Genomic DNA, 15,160 nt, shown 5'->3' on the forward strand with positions numbered 1-15,160 from the left:
TACCCAAAATAATGTTATTGCAAAAAACACAATGATGACAAAATGAGAACACATGAATGTGAAATATACCAACACATTTTAAGGGTAAACATAAAATAAGTTCTATAGCCTAGATAAGCCTTACCTGCAGGCCTTGTATCTCCAAAAGCACCATAATTATGTTACCTAATACACTCAGTACATACACAGGGTTACATGTGTGTGTTGACACTTCTACTTTGAATGACCTTTGAATTGAATTATGGCTTTTCTAAAAGAATATTGTTCTGAGCTCCACCTTTAAAAATCCTAGTTTGGGTGGGTCTGTGGTTAAAACCTGCAGTGATACTTAAAATTTAACCTGCCAAGGCCAAGGCACTCTCACCCTGAAAAACAGGTTTTGCTGCAATTGACAAAGGCAAGTATCTCACACAAGTGGCATGTAGTCACTATTTTAACAGATAACTTTGACTTTTTACTGCAATCTACTGGTTATTTTTACCAGAAGTGTTGTGAAGTGAAAAATGGGACGACTGAGGAGAGCCCGCTGAGGTTCTTTTCTTGAGTAAATGTGTATGACCATGTTTGTGAGTGTGTATTACAGCACTTTTATGAGGCAAATGTTGTGTGACTGATTCAATCCTGTATTTGCACTATTTTTGATGTTACATGCTCCAACAAATCACTTACAGACACTGGTGTCTAAGAGCTAGAGCTCACTAAGTCTTTTGAATCAAATCTGAAATGCTGCCTTCAGGTACTACTCGTACACTTGAGCAGTTTCACTGAACATGAATCAAACTTAATGGGAATCTTGTCCATAACATTTGGCAGTGGCACAGCGCTGTGCCCTACATGTCCCTGCTGTGCACCACACCACCAGCGAGTACGCAGGGGATTTAGTAATCTTGAATCTGAGCCCCACCCAAGCGTAACAAAAGCTGCTGCCAGAAATCTATTTGCAGTTTCATTTTGGTGTGGTTGGGTTCAGTGAGGGGAGTCTGTTGTCTTTTTTCCCCTTTTTTTTTAGTATTTCTAGGCTATTGTTTATTTTTGGCTTATTCATTGTTTATGACATAATCTGGGACCGCTTATTATGGTCCATAGGGGCATGTAAATTTAAGCATTCAATTGTTGATTGTTTACTTGAGTAGTTCCACGTTTACAAGGCTGTGCCACATTTCAGAGAGAATTATCATACTTTTTATTCTTTTACTTATTTAAGTGATCAGATGGATACTCTTTACTTTACAGATTTAGATTTTACTTAAAACATATGATCAGTTTATAAAATACAAAACATTTTTACAGATTGAAACAGTAGTCTCCAGCCTTTTTTGCTTGTGAATCCTTACAGTAAAACAGTGTCTAGTTGGGGTAGAAAGTTGTTAGCAGTTTCACCACAGAGGGATTTTAACTCTAAGTGTCTTACAAGGTTAAACTGCCAAACTGAAAAAAAAAAAACTGGTTTAATCTCCAACAGTGGGCTTATTAAACATCGGTGCATCAGTATTAACAATCTAATAATATCCTATATAATAGTAACATGTCATTCACAGGGGCAAAATAAATACCTTTATTTACTACTTCAGGTAGTTACAGTTTGCTGATAATACTCTTACTACAGTAACATTTTGAATGAAGGACTTGAATGGAGTATTTTCACACTACAAGATAGGCTACTTTTACATATAAGTAAAAAATCTTCAGAGGTTTAAGAGAGTGGAATGTAATTCCAATTCATACCAGAGAACTAAACACTTATAGATCTCTCAGTAACCAATAAAAACTATGGATGATTCATACATACACATGTAAGCACTAAACTCTTTTCTGCTGCCGATTATAACATGTCCTGCTGGTGTTGCAATGCTGTTCTATTTCGAAATATGGCACTACTGCCTCTAGTGCTTTTAAAAAATGTTATGTCCTTTTATATTACATTGGTTTTGCCTCAAGTTTTAGCACCGAATCACAGATTTCATGATCATTACATTCTTGTTACTAAAAAAATCCTGTTAAAGTAATTTATTGTTGATGTATTCAAAGTCTTTTATATTGTATGCACTGTTTTCTTTTTCTTTTTTGTGTCTTTTTACTAGCCTTGTGTAACATCTTGGCCAAGGGACTACAGATGAAAAATAGCCTTTTTGGCTAAATCTGGCATTTTTATACAATGTGTATATATGAATTTACACTGTCCCTTCTTAAATAAACTAAACTAAACTAAATCTGAATGCGTCTTCCCAGTGATGGAATGTAACGCAGCCTACATGCACATAAGTGAAGTACTTAAATACACATTTGAGGGACTTAGAGCCGCGTCAGAGGGAAATATAGTACTTTTCCCTCCACTTAATTTACCTGACAGTTTTAATAACTAGTTACTTTGCAAATTCAGATGTTTGCACACAAAACATATGAAGAATTTATAAATTTTATAAATTCTATAATTGTAAATTAAAAAAGTACAGCACTAGCGCATATCCAAAAACCGTTTAAGGCAGGTACTAGGTCTATGAAAGATAGAAATAAAAACATGAAGAAAGGTCACTCAAGTGCAGTTTATTAGCACATCCACCAGTGATGTTTTGAGCAAATGCTTTCACACCTCCTGAATCCAGTCACACACACACTCAGACACACACACACACACACACACACACACACACACATCACATTAGCCACAACTGGACTGGACTGTGGAATGGGCAATTTTCATTTAATTTCAATTTGATTTTTAATTTCTATTTATGCACTTAGTTAAACTTTTTTTTTTAAATTTATGTCTATTTTTACAATCAGCAATCAATTAGTTGATTGACAAAACTGTTTTCATCAATGTCTCATGTTTCCAGCTTCTCAAATGTGAGGATTTTTCTGCATTGAGTACTGTAACTTTAGATACTTCCATTCAGGACTTGTATGTATTCACCTTTTATCAGTATTTTTACAGTTTGGTAACAGTACTTTTATTACTACTGAATAGTCTGAGTACACATGGCCCCACTGTTTTTTTCCCATCAATATTTATAGCTATACCACAGACTGTATACGAGCCACACTGAGGTTTGGGAGACTGATAAGGCATGGCATGTTACTGTACAAGAATAACCGAATTTCCGACAGCCCCTGAAGGCGGCACACAGTGACGTAGAGGCGGGCGTGTCTTGGCCAAACCGTCACAGTTGAGACTGTTCGAGCTGTTTATGGAAAACTCTGGAAGTTTCCACGCAGTTTATAAAGAAAATACCCGGGGCACAGCGCACTATGCTGGGACAAGAGTACTGACTTCAGGACGTGCTCTGTAAGTGCTCCAACAGCCGGCTCCGGACTGCTGTAATATTTATTAAACAAGCCACTGGATGGTCAAAATGGGTAAAGACTACTACGACATTTTGGGAATTAAGAAAGGAGCGTCGGAGGACGATATAAAGAAAGCTTATCGTAAGCAGGCTCTGCGCTTTCACCCCGACAAAAACAAGTCTTCGGGAGCCGAGGAGAAGTTCAAGGAGATTGCCGAAGCTTATGACGTTTTGAGCGACCCAAAGAAAAAGGACATATATGACCGTTATGGTGAAGAAGGTAAGGTGTACTTGTGAATCATAGTGGCATGGCTCTGACAGTGGAGCTAGCTAACAGTAGGGTTAAGTTATACCGTGTTGAAAGTTCAACCAAACTAAAGCCATGTTGAAAAGGTTATGATATTTGCCATGCATGGGACAGACGGATAATGTTATTGCGAGTGTCATGGCGCTCCTCCCAGCAGCAGCTCCCCTCTGCCCTGTCCTGTCCTTCAGCTAAGGCGTGTGTCTGAGCCAGCAGAGAGGCGAGGCTGTGCAGACAGGAAAACTCTTACTGCATGTTTGTACAAGAAGTCAGTGACAAAGTAAAACTGTTAATATGTAACCGTGAGTTCAGGACAGGAAGTGGAAGGAGGGGGCGTGGATTAGCGTCCCTGTGCTGTTGGATATGAATGTTTGAATGGTGGTGTCACTGTTGATTGTGGTGCATGGAAACCTGAGAGGTGGGTCAGCGTTACACAAATGTACTTTATCCTTACTTGTTTGGTAACCATGGTAACTATAGGAAGGACTTAGAGTTGTACGGTAACTGTAAGAAATATTAACTTGTTAAAGTATTAGCAATGTATCCTAAAGTACTCTTGAGATTCTAACGCAACACTGGGGGTGAGACGTCTCCCCAATATGGCGTCTGATATGTTACCATGGCAACAACATATTTGGATCAACAGTCACAAGTTTGCATTGATTAATGTGTTGTCCCCACCACTGAATAATGATATCTGTTTACATCATAACATTGATAACCATTGAAGTTTAATGTCACCCCCACATCTGCATAATTTTGAAAAAGTGCACAAGAGCCATGAGAGGTGGGGCGGGGTGGATGTGTGATGCAGGAGCTGACGGATAAGTCCCAACTAGTCAATCCTACGCCAGCACTGGCCTTGCCAGGTTCAGGCCTGATTTAAAACAATAGAAGGCATGTTGAGGCACTTTCAAGGAGAAATGCCAAATTTATAAAGTTGGTAAGAAATGTCAGTGTTAAAACCAGCATAGTACACTCTATTTATTTAGTTTGCAGTTAAAAAATATGTATAAGGGTGCAGCAGCTCTTTAAAAATAGTTACATGAAAACTCTATAACATCCAGTGCAAGTCATGTCTATCCAGTGGAATCAGAGCCTTATACAAGGGCGTGTCTTTTCTATATATTCCTCCTGGTTATTTCTCAGCTAAGAACACTTCCATATAAGGAGGCTGACAAGTAATATCAGCAAACACACAGCTTCGCAACCACCACAACAGTTGGCGCCATAGCATTTGGAAGGTTCGTGCCACATTTTTTATGGTGGTGTCTGTACACAGTGAAGTTGAAGGTTTCAAGGCCTGCTTATCATACTTAAAAGAGAGGGTTTTGCTATAGTCATAGACTATAAAAGAAGTGGAAATAGCTCATGGGTCTACAAAGTGAAGCCATTAGCCCTCACTCAGAGATCACACTATAGGGCTGCTACAAAGTCCCTTTTTTATGCAGCCTTTGCATTTTTACACAGCATGAAACAACAGCATTATCATGCCCCTCCAGGGTGTGATTTTAGATAGCATGCAATCAGAGGCATGACGGGTGTGATGTAACACAACACGTCGGCCTCTAGTGTGGCGTATAGCCATTAACAGTGCTTTCTAAACAATAACAATGGCATTACCGTCACAATCACAATGATTTACTGTCCCTGTTATATGGCGGCAGATCTTGTCCTCTGTTTGGAGGGTAAGGAGCTCCCAGACCTCATTGTTTTCCCAGTTTGCAGCCGTTTTCAACCGCTGTTCTTATTTGAGTTAGCTGCTAACTGCTATCAGCTACTTTTTAAATTTCCTGTGGTGGGTCGCACACATAACATGTCTTCAAAATGGCACCCCCATGTCACCCATGATCTCAGTGCTCAGTGCTGTTGCTTTACCTGTTTACAGTGCTGTTGCTACCTCATTCACACTGCGAAAGAAACCTGATCATATGTATGCCTAACGAGAAATTTGAGGAAAAGATTCCTTCCTTGTGATGTTAATGTCAATGAGATAATACAATTATAACATTACAGAGTCCATAATGAGTGTTGCATGACTTTGGTTATCATTTGTGCATTCAGTCCTTTTTAATGATAATATGATTAACTGATTGTTTCTCTCACTCAGGTCTGAAAGGCGGAGGCATCCCAGGTGGTGGTGGTGGTCCTGGCAACTTCAGCTACAGCTTCCAGGGCGACCCGCATGTCATTTTCGCAGAGTTCTTTGGTGGACGCAATCCCTTTGAACAGTTCTTCGGTGGCCGCAATGGAGGCATGGATGAGGACATGGACACTGACGACCCTTTTGCCCGCTTTGGGATGGGGGGCGGTGGAATCGGGGGGTTTCCTCGCTCCTTCAGCTCCAGCATGGGAGGAATGGGCCCTCACACTAGTGTTGTAAAGAAGCACCAGGACCCTCCTGTGGTTCACGACCTCCAGGTGACCTTGGAGGAAGTTCTGTCGGGTTGCACAAAGAGAATGAAGATCTCTCGTAAAAGGCTGAACCCTGATGGGCGATCAGTAAGGGTAGAGGATAAAATCCTGGAGGTGCAGATAAAGAAGGGCTGGAAAGAGGGCACGAAAATCACGTTTCCCAAAGAGGGCGACGAGACTCCCACGGTTATTCCAGCTGATGTGGTTTTTGTGTTAAAGGACAAGCCACACCCAGTATTCAAACGTGATGGCTCGGACATCGTTTACACAGCAAAGATTTCACTCAGAGATGTAAGTTAAAATGACATACTCTTATTGTTCTTAAAAATTGTAAAGTGTTGGAAGACAGTTTCAAATGTTCCTATTGGTGCTATTCATGATTGTTTTCCCCTTCTGTCCCATCAGGCCTTGTGTGGCTGCACAGTCAACGCACCCACACTGGACGGCAGAACGGTGACTGTGTCAACAACAGATATCGTGCAGCCAGGGATGAAACGACGCATTAGTGGCGAGGGGCTGCCCTATCCCAAACGCCCCGATCGTCGAGGGGACCTATTAGTGGAGTATGAGGTCAGGTTCCCAGAACGGCTCAGCCAGAGTGCCCGGGACACCATCGCTCAGGTCCTGCCGCGATCTTAAACAAGACCAAGGGATGTCCAGGATTTCATAATAAGGACACTAAGCTGCCAACTAATTTCATGTCAGTCTTCACATGGACATTTCATGTGGTGTTACAAATCACATCAGACAATGAAGCACAGACTTGTGAGACAGCTGCGTGCACACTGTCAACCATAGTGTAAAAACCACCTTGGGAAAGTGCTTGTTGTGAATGACTGCAGCATTTCACAGGGTTGAATGTAAATATGACCAATATTGTTTGGTGTTTGATTTACTGAATAAGATTATATTTTGATGAAAAAAAGTAGATTATATAAAATATATGTACTATTTTCTGCAGGACCTGTTTTGTTAGAATTAAAGGTTCTCTCTGAGAGATTTTTTTTTTTTTTTTTTATTACATTGCAACATGAAGATTGAATTGTTTACACAGTGAAGATGGAACACTTATAAAGTGTATACTGATGGAGAAAGAGATTCATGGACTGCTCACGCAGTGAAAAATGGCAACTTTAGATTCAAGTGAAAAGTTGTGGGGGAACTAATGTAACACAAGCATCGTTATGAAAAGAACAATAAAGAATTGAAAACTGCCTGGTGCTGTAAACGTTTACCAGAGTGGCCTTATGATTCTTCACTAACGTTGTTTGACTTCCCCAGCAGCTACTGCTAAAACCCGGGAGTCAATGAGGCTTTAAATGCTACATTTGTAGGATGTCTTCTCCAGAGGGGCCAACAGAGACAGAGCAGCCACTTCCAAGCACAGGGTTATAACTCATGATGTCTGCAGGGACTGATGACATGCACTGAGGTTGACTGAATCATAGCTAAACATATCTGACCAATGACAAGGTCTAATCACCAAAGTCTCTTCTGTTGCTGACCTCAATTCCCTTCCCTATGCCTCTTCTTATTTTTCTATCTACCTTTGCTCTTTCCTACTTCTCTATCCATCTAACCCTTTGGCTCCCACTCAGACCCCCAGATGGCACTATTACTCCCACTTAAGTCTTAAGTATGTGCATCAGGGATTGTAACATCCATGCTCTCTAGAACGCGCCTTAAAGGAATAGTCCAACATTTTTGGAAATACTCTTGTTAACATTCATTAGAGCCCCTAACTTCAACAAGGGCTTGAACAAGCTAATACACAATACTGCCAATACTGTTTTTTTGTGAACTTAAGATATGACTAGCTGAAATGTAAAATCAGTAGAAGTGGAAGAAGAATTCAGATCTTCTACTTGAGTAAAAGTAGCAGTGCCACAGTGTAAAAATACTTTTACAAGTTAAAGTCCTGTTTTCAAAATCTTATTTTAAGTAAAAGTGCAAATCTATTGGCATCAAAATACACTTTTAACTACCAAATGTGAAAGTTCTCATTATGCAGAATGGGCCATTTCATATTTATGTGTTATTAGATCTTAATTGTTTTAATCATTAATATTTTATTAAACTTACTGCTTTTTTCCCCTGACATACAGTGTCCCCAATTGTTAATAAATCAAATATATGTACATACACGAGGAAACAAAATACAATTACTACATAAAATAATAATATAAAAAAACTTAAGTAATTCTTAAGGCACGAAAAAAATTACATGAATATGCACCACAATCTTCTCTGATCTACAAGCAGCTGATGGACTCTCAGACACTCAAAAAATGTATGATTCAATTCAAGTTTCATTCACACCAGCAATGTGCTCCAAATATAGCTTCTCCACTTAGCCACATATTACATCCTGTCCTGTCTGTGAACCATTCCTTGAAAGAGGGCTCACCTAGTTTCCACTGGTTTCTCATTATAATTTGCTTTCCCACTATTATACTGGTCTGAATAAAGTCCCTGGCTCCACAGTGAGATGTCATTTGTGGGCCACTGAGAACATACAGCCTCGGGCAGAACTCGAAGTTAGTCTGCGTAATGTTTTTAATACGTTCACAAACCTTTATCCAATAGTTCTGAATCATGGTACATTCCCAGAGTAGGTGAAGAAGCGTCCCTTCAGAACTGCAGCACTTCCAACAGTCAGCGTTGTTCCTGAGCTTAAGCTTGAACAGTCTGGAGAGGGTCCAATAAAAACAATGAAGTGTCTCAAATTGTGGATTATGATTATTGATGTATTTATGTGTTAATCGTTTTTATTGATTAAGGCTTTCTTGTTGGCTATGCAAATTTATATTATTGATTGAAAAAAACACAACTAAACTACAATGAATAACTAGTAAGCTTTAAAATGAATGTAGTGGAGTTAAAGTATGCAGTAGCATGAAATGGAGATAGTAGCTCACTAATTAAAGTAGTGCCTCAGAACTGTACGTACAGTACTTGAGTAAATGCACCAAGTGACAATCCATCACCAAAAATTGTGGTTTCAGTGTACTCCACTGCTTAATGTAAGTTCCATCCCATGGTGACACCCTGCACTGAAATTAATGGGAGTGTTCACAGTGAAATCTAGACACACCCTGTCAGGAAACAGGAAGAACATCTGGCTTTTGTATTTAATGGGAAAGGTTACAATCAGCATTCACAACCAGGATAAAAGACTCTGTAGTAATCATCAGTATTTATCGGCTCCAGCTTCAAGTTTGATTGGCAGTAATGGAAGTAGCCCCTTTGCCAGAGCAATGCAATGACAGGACCTCCCCAGAAATGTAACTACACGTCGCGGGAACGCAGACCTCCTGTCTATTTTTCAAGCTGAAACAATTTCCCTCAGTGGAAACGAGGCTTTTATTTACTTTAATTTCACAAATAAGAAACAATAAACTGTGAAGTCTTGTGTGTGATTTATCCTGGCTTCATATGAGCAGAGGAAATCTCCACTCGTCGCTAGGTTAATTCTTACAATGTAATATGCCATAGGTCGTCGCTAGGTTAATTCTTACAATGTAATATGCCATAGGCTTGTGCTAATAATGTTAGCACGTCGTATTTGTTTGGAAAATGTGTTTAGTATGAGACAGTTGTTCTGTCAGTGAACCTTGTAAGTTGTAATGGAGCCAAATTGTAAAAATTGTAACGTTGCCTTTGTTAAATGTTGCTGTTGTCCCTGGCTTCATATGAGTGGAGGAAAAGTCCACTAAGCGCTAGGCTAATTTATACAATGGAAAATGCCATAGCCTTGTGCTAAAAACATTAGCATGTTGTATTTGTGGGGAAAATGTGTCCTGAGACCCAGAGGAAATTTTTTTTGATATTCATGTATTTTTTAGATACTTTAAGTCCTTGGGTTAAAGGAAACATTTTACAGCAAAAAAAAATTCAGTTAATTTTTTATTTATTTTTTTATCGTCTGCCCTTTGTAGTTTGATCACAAGTGTAACATTAAATTAAATTAAAGTAATGATAATGCATTCATTTTTTGTGGATTTTTGTCTACATTTCTTTTCATTTTGTGAACATTACAACAGTTTGATGAAGGAAACACATCTAAACACTAAAAAAATTTAAGGAACGTCTCTCAATAGAGCTTTTTGATTAAACCGCATTCTGTGTACTTGATAAACCTGAAGCTGGATTGTTAGGTCACATCACACATAACTGGGACCCTCGTCTTTGCTGCCCAGTGCATCCGGATCCTTGGGTATCCAAGACATGCCATGCATATATATGCCAAAGAAGGCTTTTAGCTCCTCTGGAGTGGTTTTCAGGCTGCCTCCAGTGATAAGCAATTCCCGCTGGTTTGTGTGCTCTGACATTTTTTCAAAAACCCGGTTATCTATGTACTGTTTGGAGTAATCAGAGGGCGTCCAGTCTTAATGGCTGTGGCAAGCGTTGTTGTGCAAAGTGTTCTCCTCCACAACATTGTTGAAACTTGAATGATAAACAAAGGAGAGGTATAGTTTAATGAACTTTTAGCATTTTACATTACATTTACATAAACATTTTTAACAACACAAATCAAAAGGCACAGTAGTTTGCCAAGTTAAGCTTTTAACTGAGTGTGTGTGTGTGTGTGTGTGTGTGTGTGTCACTTCAAGAAATATGGCTCTCATTTCCCTTTCCACACAGTAATACAAATAATATTCAGCCCTAGCATACACATTGCTTCTTATCCATAATGGACGGTGGGTGGCGTCACTTTGTCCCTGCTCAGGCTCCTCAAAAGCTGACACGTCGTCATCTGAACTTTCACCTTCCTGCTCTACTGTCTGGCCCTCTTCCACATCATCTCCTGACAGCTCTAAGTCTGACTCTCCTCCCACAATTCTTAGCAAAATCCTTTCTGCCTCACTCTGCTTCCTGGAGTATGGAAATTGGTTAAAAACAGGGGGTAGTAAGTCCTGCTGTCCTCTACAAAGGACACTGAATAAAAGTTGTGTTTTGAAAGGGTTAAAATGACTGTACATTTCTAAAGTCTTACTAAATTGAAGTTAAGAGTCTCATATTGAAGGAACAATTTGATTATTACCAACAGACACACAATATCAGTGAAAAAATTATCTTTTGCCCCTCTTGGTGCCATAAAATGAGGAAGCTGTGATGCCTGCCATTTTGGAGAGAAAGTCCTTCTGTATTTTTTTGCCACACCCCCACAAGTGGGGCCTCACTAGAAAGCCCAGGATGTCCTCTTGACAGTACAGTGGGATTCAAGTAGATAGCATAAATGGTGCTTGACTTAGAGATCTCAGACTCATGTCCAGCACACAGGACAAAAATGCATTGCCGGGTCTCACTGCAGTCAAACAGAGCATCCAAAGCAAATGTTCATATTGCTTTTTTTTTAAAAAAAAAAAAAAAAGAAATTCAAAAATGCAATCCCCTGTTGTCACCTCATAACTTACAGTCCCTAAGGAGTGAATGCTGTGTCTTACGATAGGGCTTACCACATGTCAAAAGTCAAGCTAAGCCTAAAGACTAGCCTGAGTGGAGCAATACATTTCCACAGTAACTTCGAGACAGCTTCAACCTGCTGAACAAACAAACAAAAAAAAGCCTGATAGCTGAAGTTGCCCCGAGGCTGCCCTCTGAAAACCATGACAGAGTCAGCAGACGGCTTGTTGAGTTTGATGCCCCCCAGCTCTTGGTACTGTAAGTGAACTACACCACAGAACCAGCTGCAAGAGCCCGAACAATAAATGTTAACACTGAAGAGTTTACACTGTGCCACAGTCATGAGCTGGGCTCCTCAAATAAAAGGGGGCTGGAGAAGTACCGCACTACTCTACAGTCTCTGTGTTTAAAATGTAGCTGAAGAGGCACAGTAAAACAAAAACACATAGCTGCACAATCACATTTTTGTAGCTTTACTGGATCTGTATGGCTCTCCTGATCTATGGCAAAGACGCATATGACTAATTTGAAGCAGACTGCTGCATTTCTTAAGACACTGCTGGACTACATTTGTCTTTTAACTTGTGTTTTTAACCTGGATGAAGAATGAGGACTCTACATGTCCTCATGTTTTGCTGCTTCTCAGGTGAGTTGGATAATTTGTAAAAGTTGCATTCTGAATTTATTATAAACCTAAACAATGCTTAATGAGTTATTGATAAAAACATTTGTAAAAGTGTAAATGTATTGATGAGCTGCATTGACAATATTTGGTATGGTGTCTTCTGAGGTGACAGTCAGTCTAACTAATCCATTACAGTCACTCTGAAGTTGTGGTTGTGGTCTCCAACAATTCCTTAAACATCTACAATACTTTGCTCTTTGTCTCTTTTGGATATGTGGTTATCTCAATTGCTATTTTTAGATTATAACTATTGTTAAGTGACAGATAAGCTCTGACAGAATATCACAATCAGCCATAGTATCCGAACGTGAGCTACAGGTAGCCTACAGGTGGTTCTGTCAGGACTTCTGTCCTGACAGAAAACTGTCTGACTTGACTGCAGCTTTCTGTCACCGCCCCCCGCTGCTGCCATCTTATTGCGTCTAATTTTCAGACAAGGCACAATTAATCTCTAACCAGCCTAAAATCATTCTGAATGTCATTTGTTGCACCTTCAACATTGCGAGATGTGGTCTTGTTTGAGGTCTGCGCTCTCAGAGTTTTATGTGAAGCAAAGCCCAAAGTGTCAAAGTGTTGTCTGAACTGTGTGATTGTTAAACTGACAAAACAAACTCTGCCTTGTAAGTAAAATTGATTCTGTCAGCCCAAAGAAAACCACATTTTCATGTAGCTGACAGCCTGGATTTGCTTTGCGTAGAAAGTCTGAAATAATTACATGCACTGTATGTCTTGTGATACAAAAACATCACATGAACATGCAATATTCCCCACCAGTCACCCTCCATCCTGTTCTCTCAAAGCTCCCACTGTTCTTCTTGGAGCTCCTCCCTCCACCACCACCACCATCACCACCACACTGCAGACTGAAGCAGATACTCTGCCCCAAGGCAGCTTTGCATTCACCACTGAACGGTCAGCAGCAGACTCGACCCTGCCTGTGACAGAGGGCAGGAAAAAACAGGCAGAAGCAACCAGCCTCAAAGGTATTTCACTGTCAGTAGCCACTGTCCTGTAGCAAAGACAATTTATTATTACTTCACTTGGATGTTTGACTTCACTGTGCAGAGACTGTTTTCACAATCATCTTGTGAAGGTGTAAAGTGTCTCAGTGCTTGTTTAAATCTGGAGAACTAGTCTGGAAGCCAAATATGGTCCAATATGCAACAAGTGTGATGTGGAAACATGAGGCGTCCAGGTCACGTACACTAAGGCCAGTGTCCACCAAACAGAATAAGAACATATTCCTCCTTCATTGCTGTTGTTTCTCAGCATTCGTACCTTTAAGATGTGACAGTTAGTCTTTGTGTCTTCGTCCCACCCCTCCTCCACTGGGACTCTACGGCTAGGTAAAAAGTGACTGTGACAGGCGCAGCATTTTACCCAAAGTTGAACAGTTTTCAGCCCCCTGCAACCAGGAAAAAACATGCCTAGCACACAGCACTTAGGGGACAACAGACGCTCAGCATTTCATCATGCTGCTGGCATTTGTAGCATACATTCCTATTGCAATTTTTTTTTAAAAATACTTTGGCCTAAGGGGAAAAAGCTTTGGTGAACACAGCCCCTTAGCATGGATTTTTCAATGAGGAAACATGTTGTGTCCAGTTAAGCTTCCGAAATAAAACATATTTCCATATTCACCCTGGATCTTTTAAATGAAGGAGAAAGAGTAGATGGTCTTTTAACTTATTTTAAGTTAAGTGAACTATTTCATAAAAATAATCATATCAGACACGTTATCCGAATCAGAAGACCTGTATGTCTCTTAAAACATGTCAGGAGGGGATCTTTAACTTTTTCTCACACTAAGTAAAGATAAATGTATATTTAAGGGCTAGGCTTTTGAAAAAATAAAAAAATAAAATAATGTAACAAATTTGTAACCATGTATTCACGTCAATATCTGGCATAATTATTGTGTCCTAGGCCACTAAAGACCCTATAGGCCACATGGTGCCAGAGTTATTGGCCAACAAGTAGCCTGTCCTTAAGAGTTTGTTAGTTTAGTTTTAGTTTTTATGTTGTTTTTTATTTAGTTTTTTATGGTGTATGCTTTTCATTTCCTCTGGACTATTTACTATTTACTACGACAAATTTCCCTATGTGGACAATAAAGAATGTTGTATTGTACCGTATTGTATCGCATCGCCATATCGTATCACATCGTATCACATCGTATCACATCGTATCACATCGCGTCATATCGTATCACATCGTGTCATATCGTATCATATCGTATCACATCGTATCACATTGTATCATATTGTAAAATACTGTATCACATCGCATCATATCGTTTCATATCGTATCACATCGCGTCATATCGTATCATATCGTATCACATCGTATCACATTGCGTCACATCACGTCATATTGTATCACATCGTATCACATCGCATCATATCGTATCACATAGTATCACATCGTATCACATCATGTCACATCGTATCATATCATATGACATCGCGTCATATCGTATCACATCGTGTCATATCGTATCATATCGTATCACATTGTATCATATCGTATCACACCGTGTCATATCGTATCATATTGTATCACGTCGTATCATATCGTATCACATCACGTCATATCGTATCATATTGTATCACATTGCGTCACATCGCGTCATATTGTATCATATCGTATCACATCGCGTCATATCGTATCATATCGTATCACATTGTATCATATCGTATCAAATCGCGTCATATCATATCATATCATATCATATCGTATCACATCGTGTCATATCGTATCATATCGTATCACATCATATCACATTGCGTCACATCGTGTCATATTGTATCACATCGTATCACATCGCATCATATCGTCTCACATCGTATCACATTGCATCACATCGCGTCATATTGTATCACATTGCATTATATCATATCACATCGCATCATATCGTATCATATTGTGTCATATCGTATCATATCATATCACATCGCGTCATATTGTATCATATCATATCACATCGCGTCATATCGTATCATATTGTATCACATCGTATCATATCGTATCACATCGCGTCATATCGTATCATAGTGTATCACATCG

The 15,160-nt window shown here is 39.5% G+C and overlaps 1 protein-coding gene across 1 annotated transcript; it reads left to right on the top strand.

Annotated features, from left to right (window-relative positions):
- Window positions 1-3,158: 3,158 nt before the first annotated feature.
- Window positions 3,159-7,235, top strand: dnajb1b (DnaJ heat shock protein family (Hsp40) member B1b). The gene is made up of 3 exons (XM_050044777.1): window positions 3,159-3,564; window positions 5,699-6,294; window positions 6,409-7,235. The coding sequence occupies exons 1-3, from the start codon at window positions 3,345-3,347 to the stop codon at window positions 6,640-6,642; spliced, it is 1,050 nt and encodes a 349-aa protein (XP_049900734.1). The 5' UTR covers window positions 3,159-3,344; the 3' UTR covers window positions 6,643-7,235.
- The last annotated feature ends 7,925 nt before the right edge of the window (window positions 7,236-15,160 follow it).

The sequence above is a fragment of the Epinephelus moara genome, chromosome 5, assembly GCF_006386435.1.
Source record: "Epinephelus moara isolate mb chromosome 5, YSFRI_EMoa_1.0, whole genome shotgun sequence".
Taxonomy (NCBI): domain Eukaryota; kingdom Metazoa; phylum Chordata; class Actinopteri; order Perciformes; family Serranidae; genus Epinephelus; species Epinephelus moara.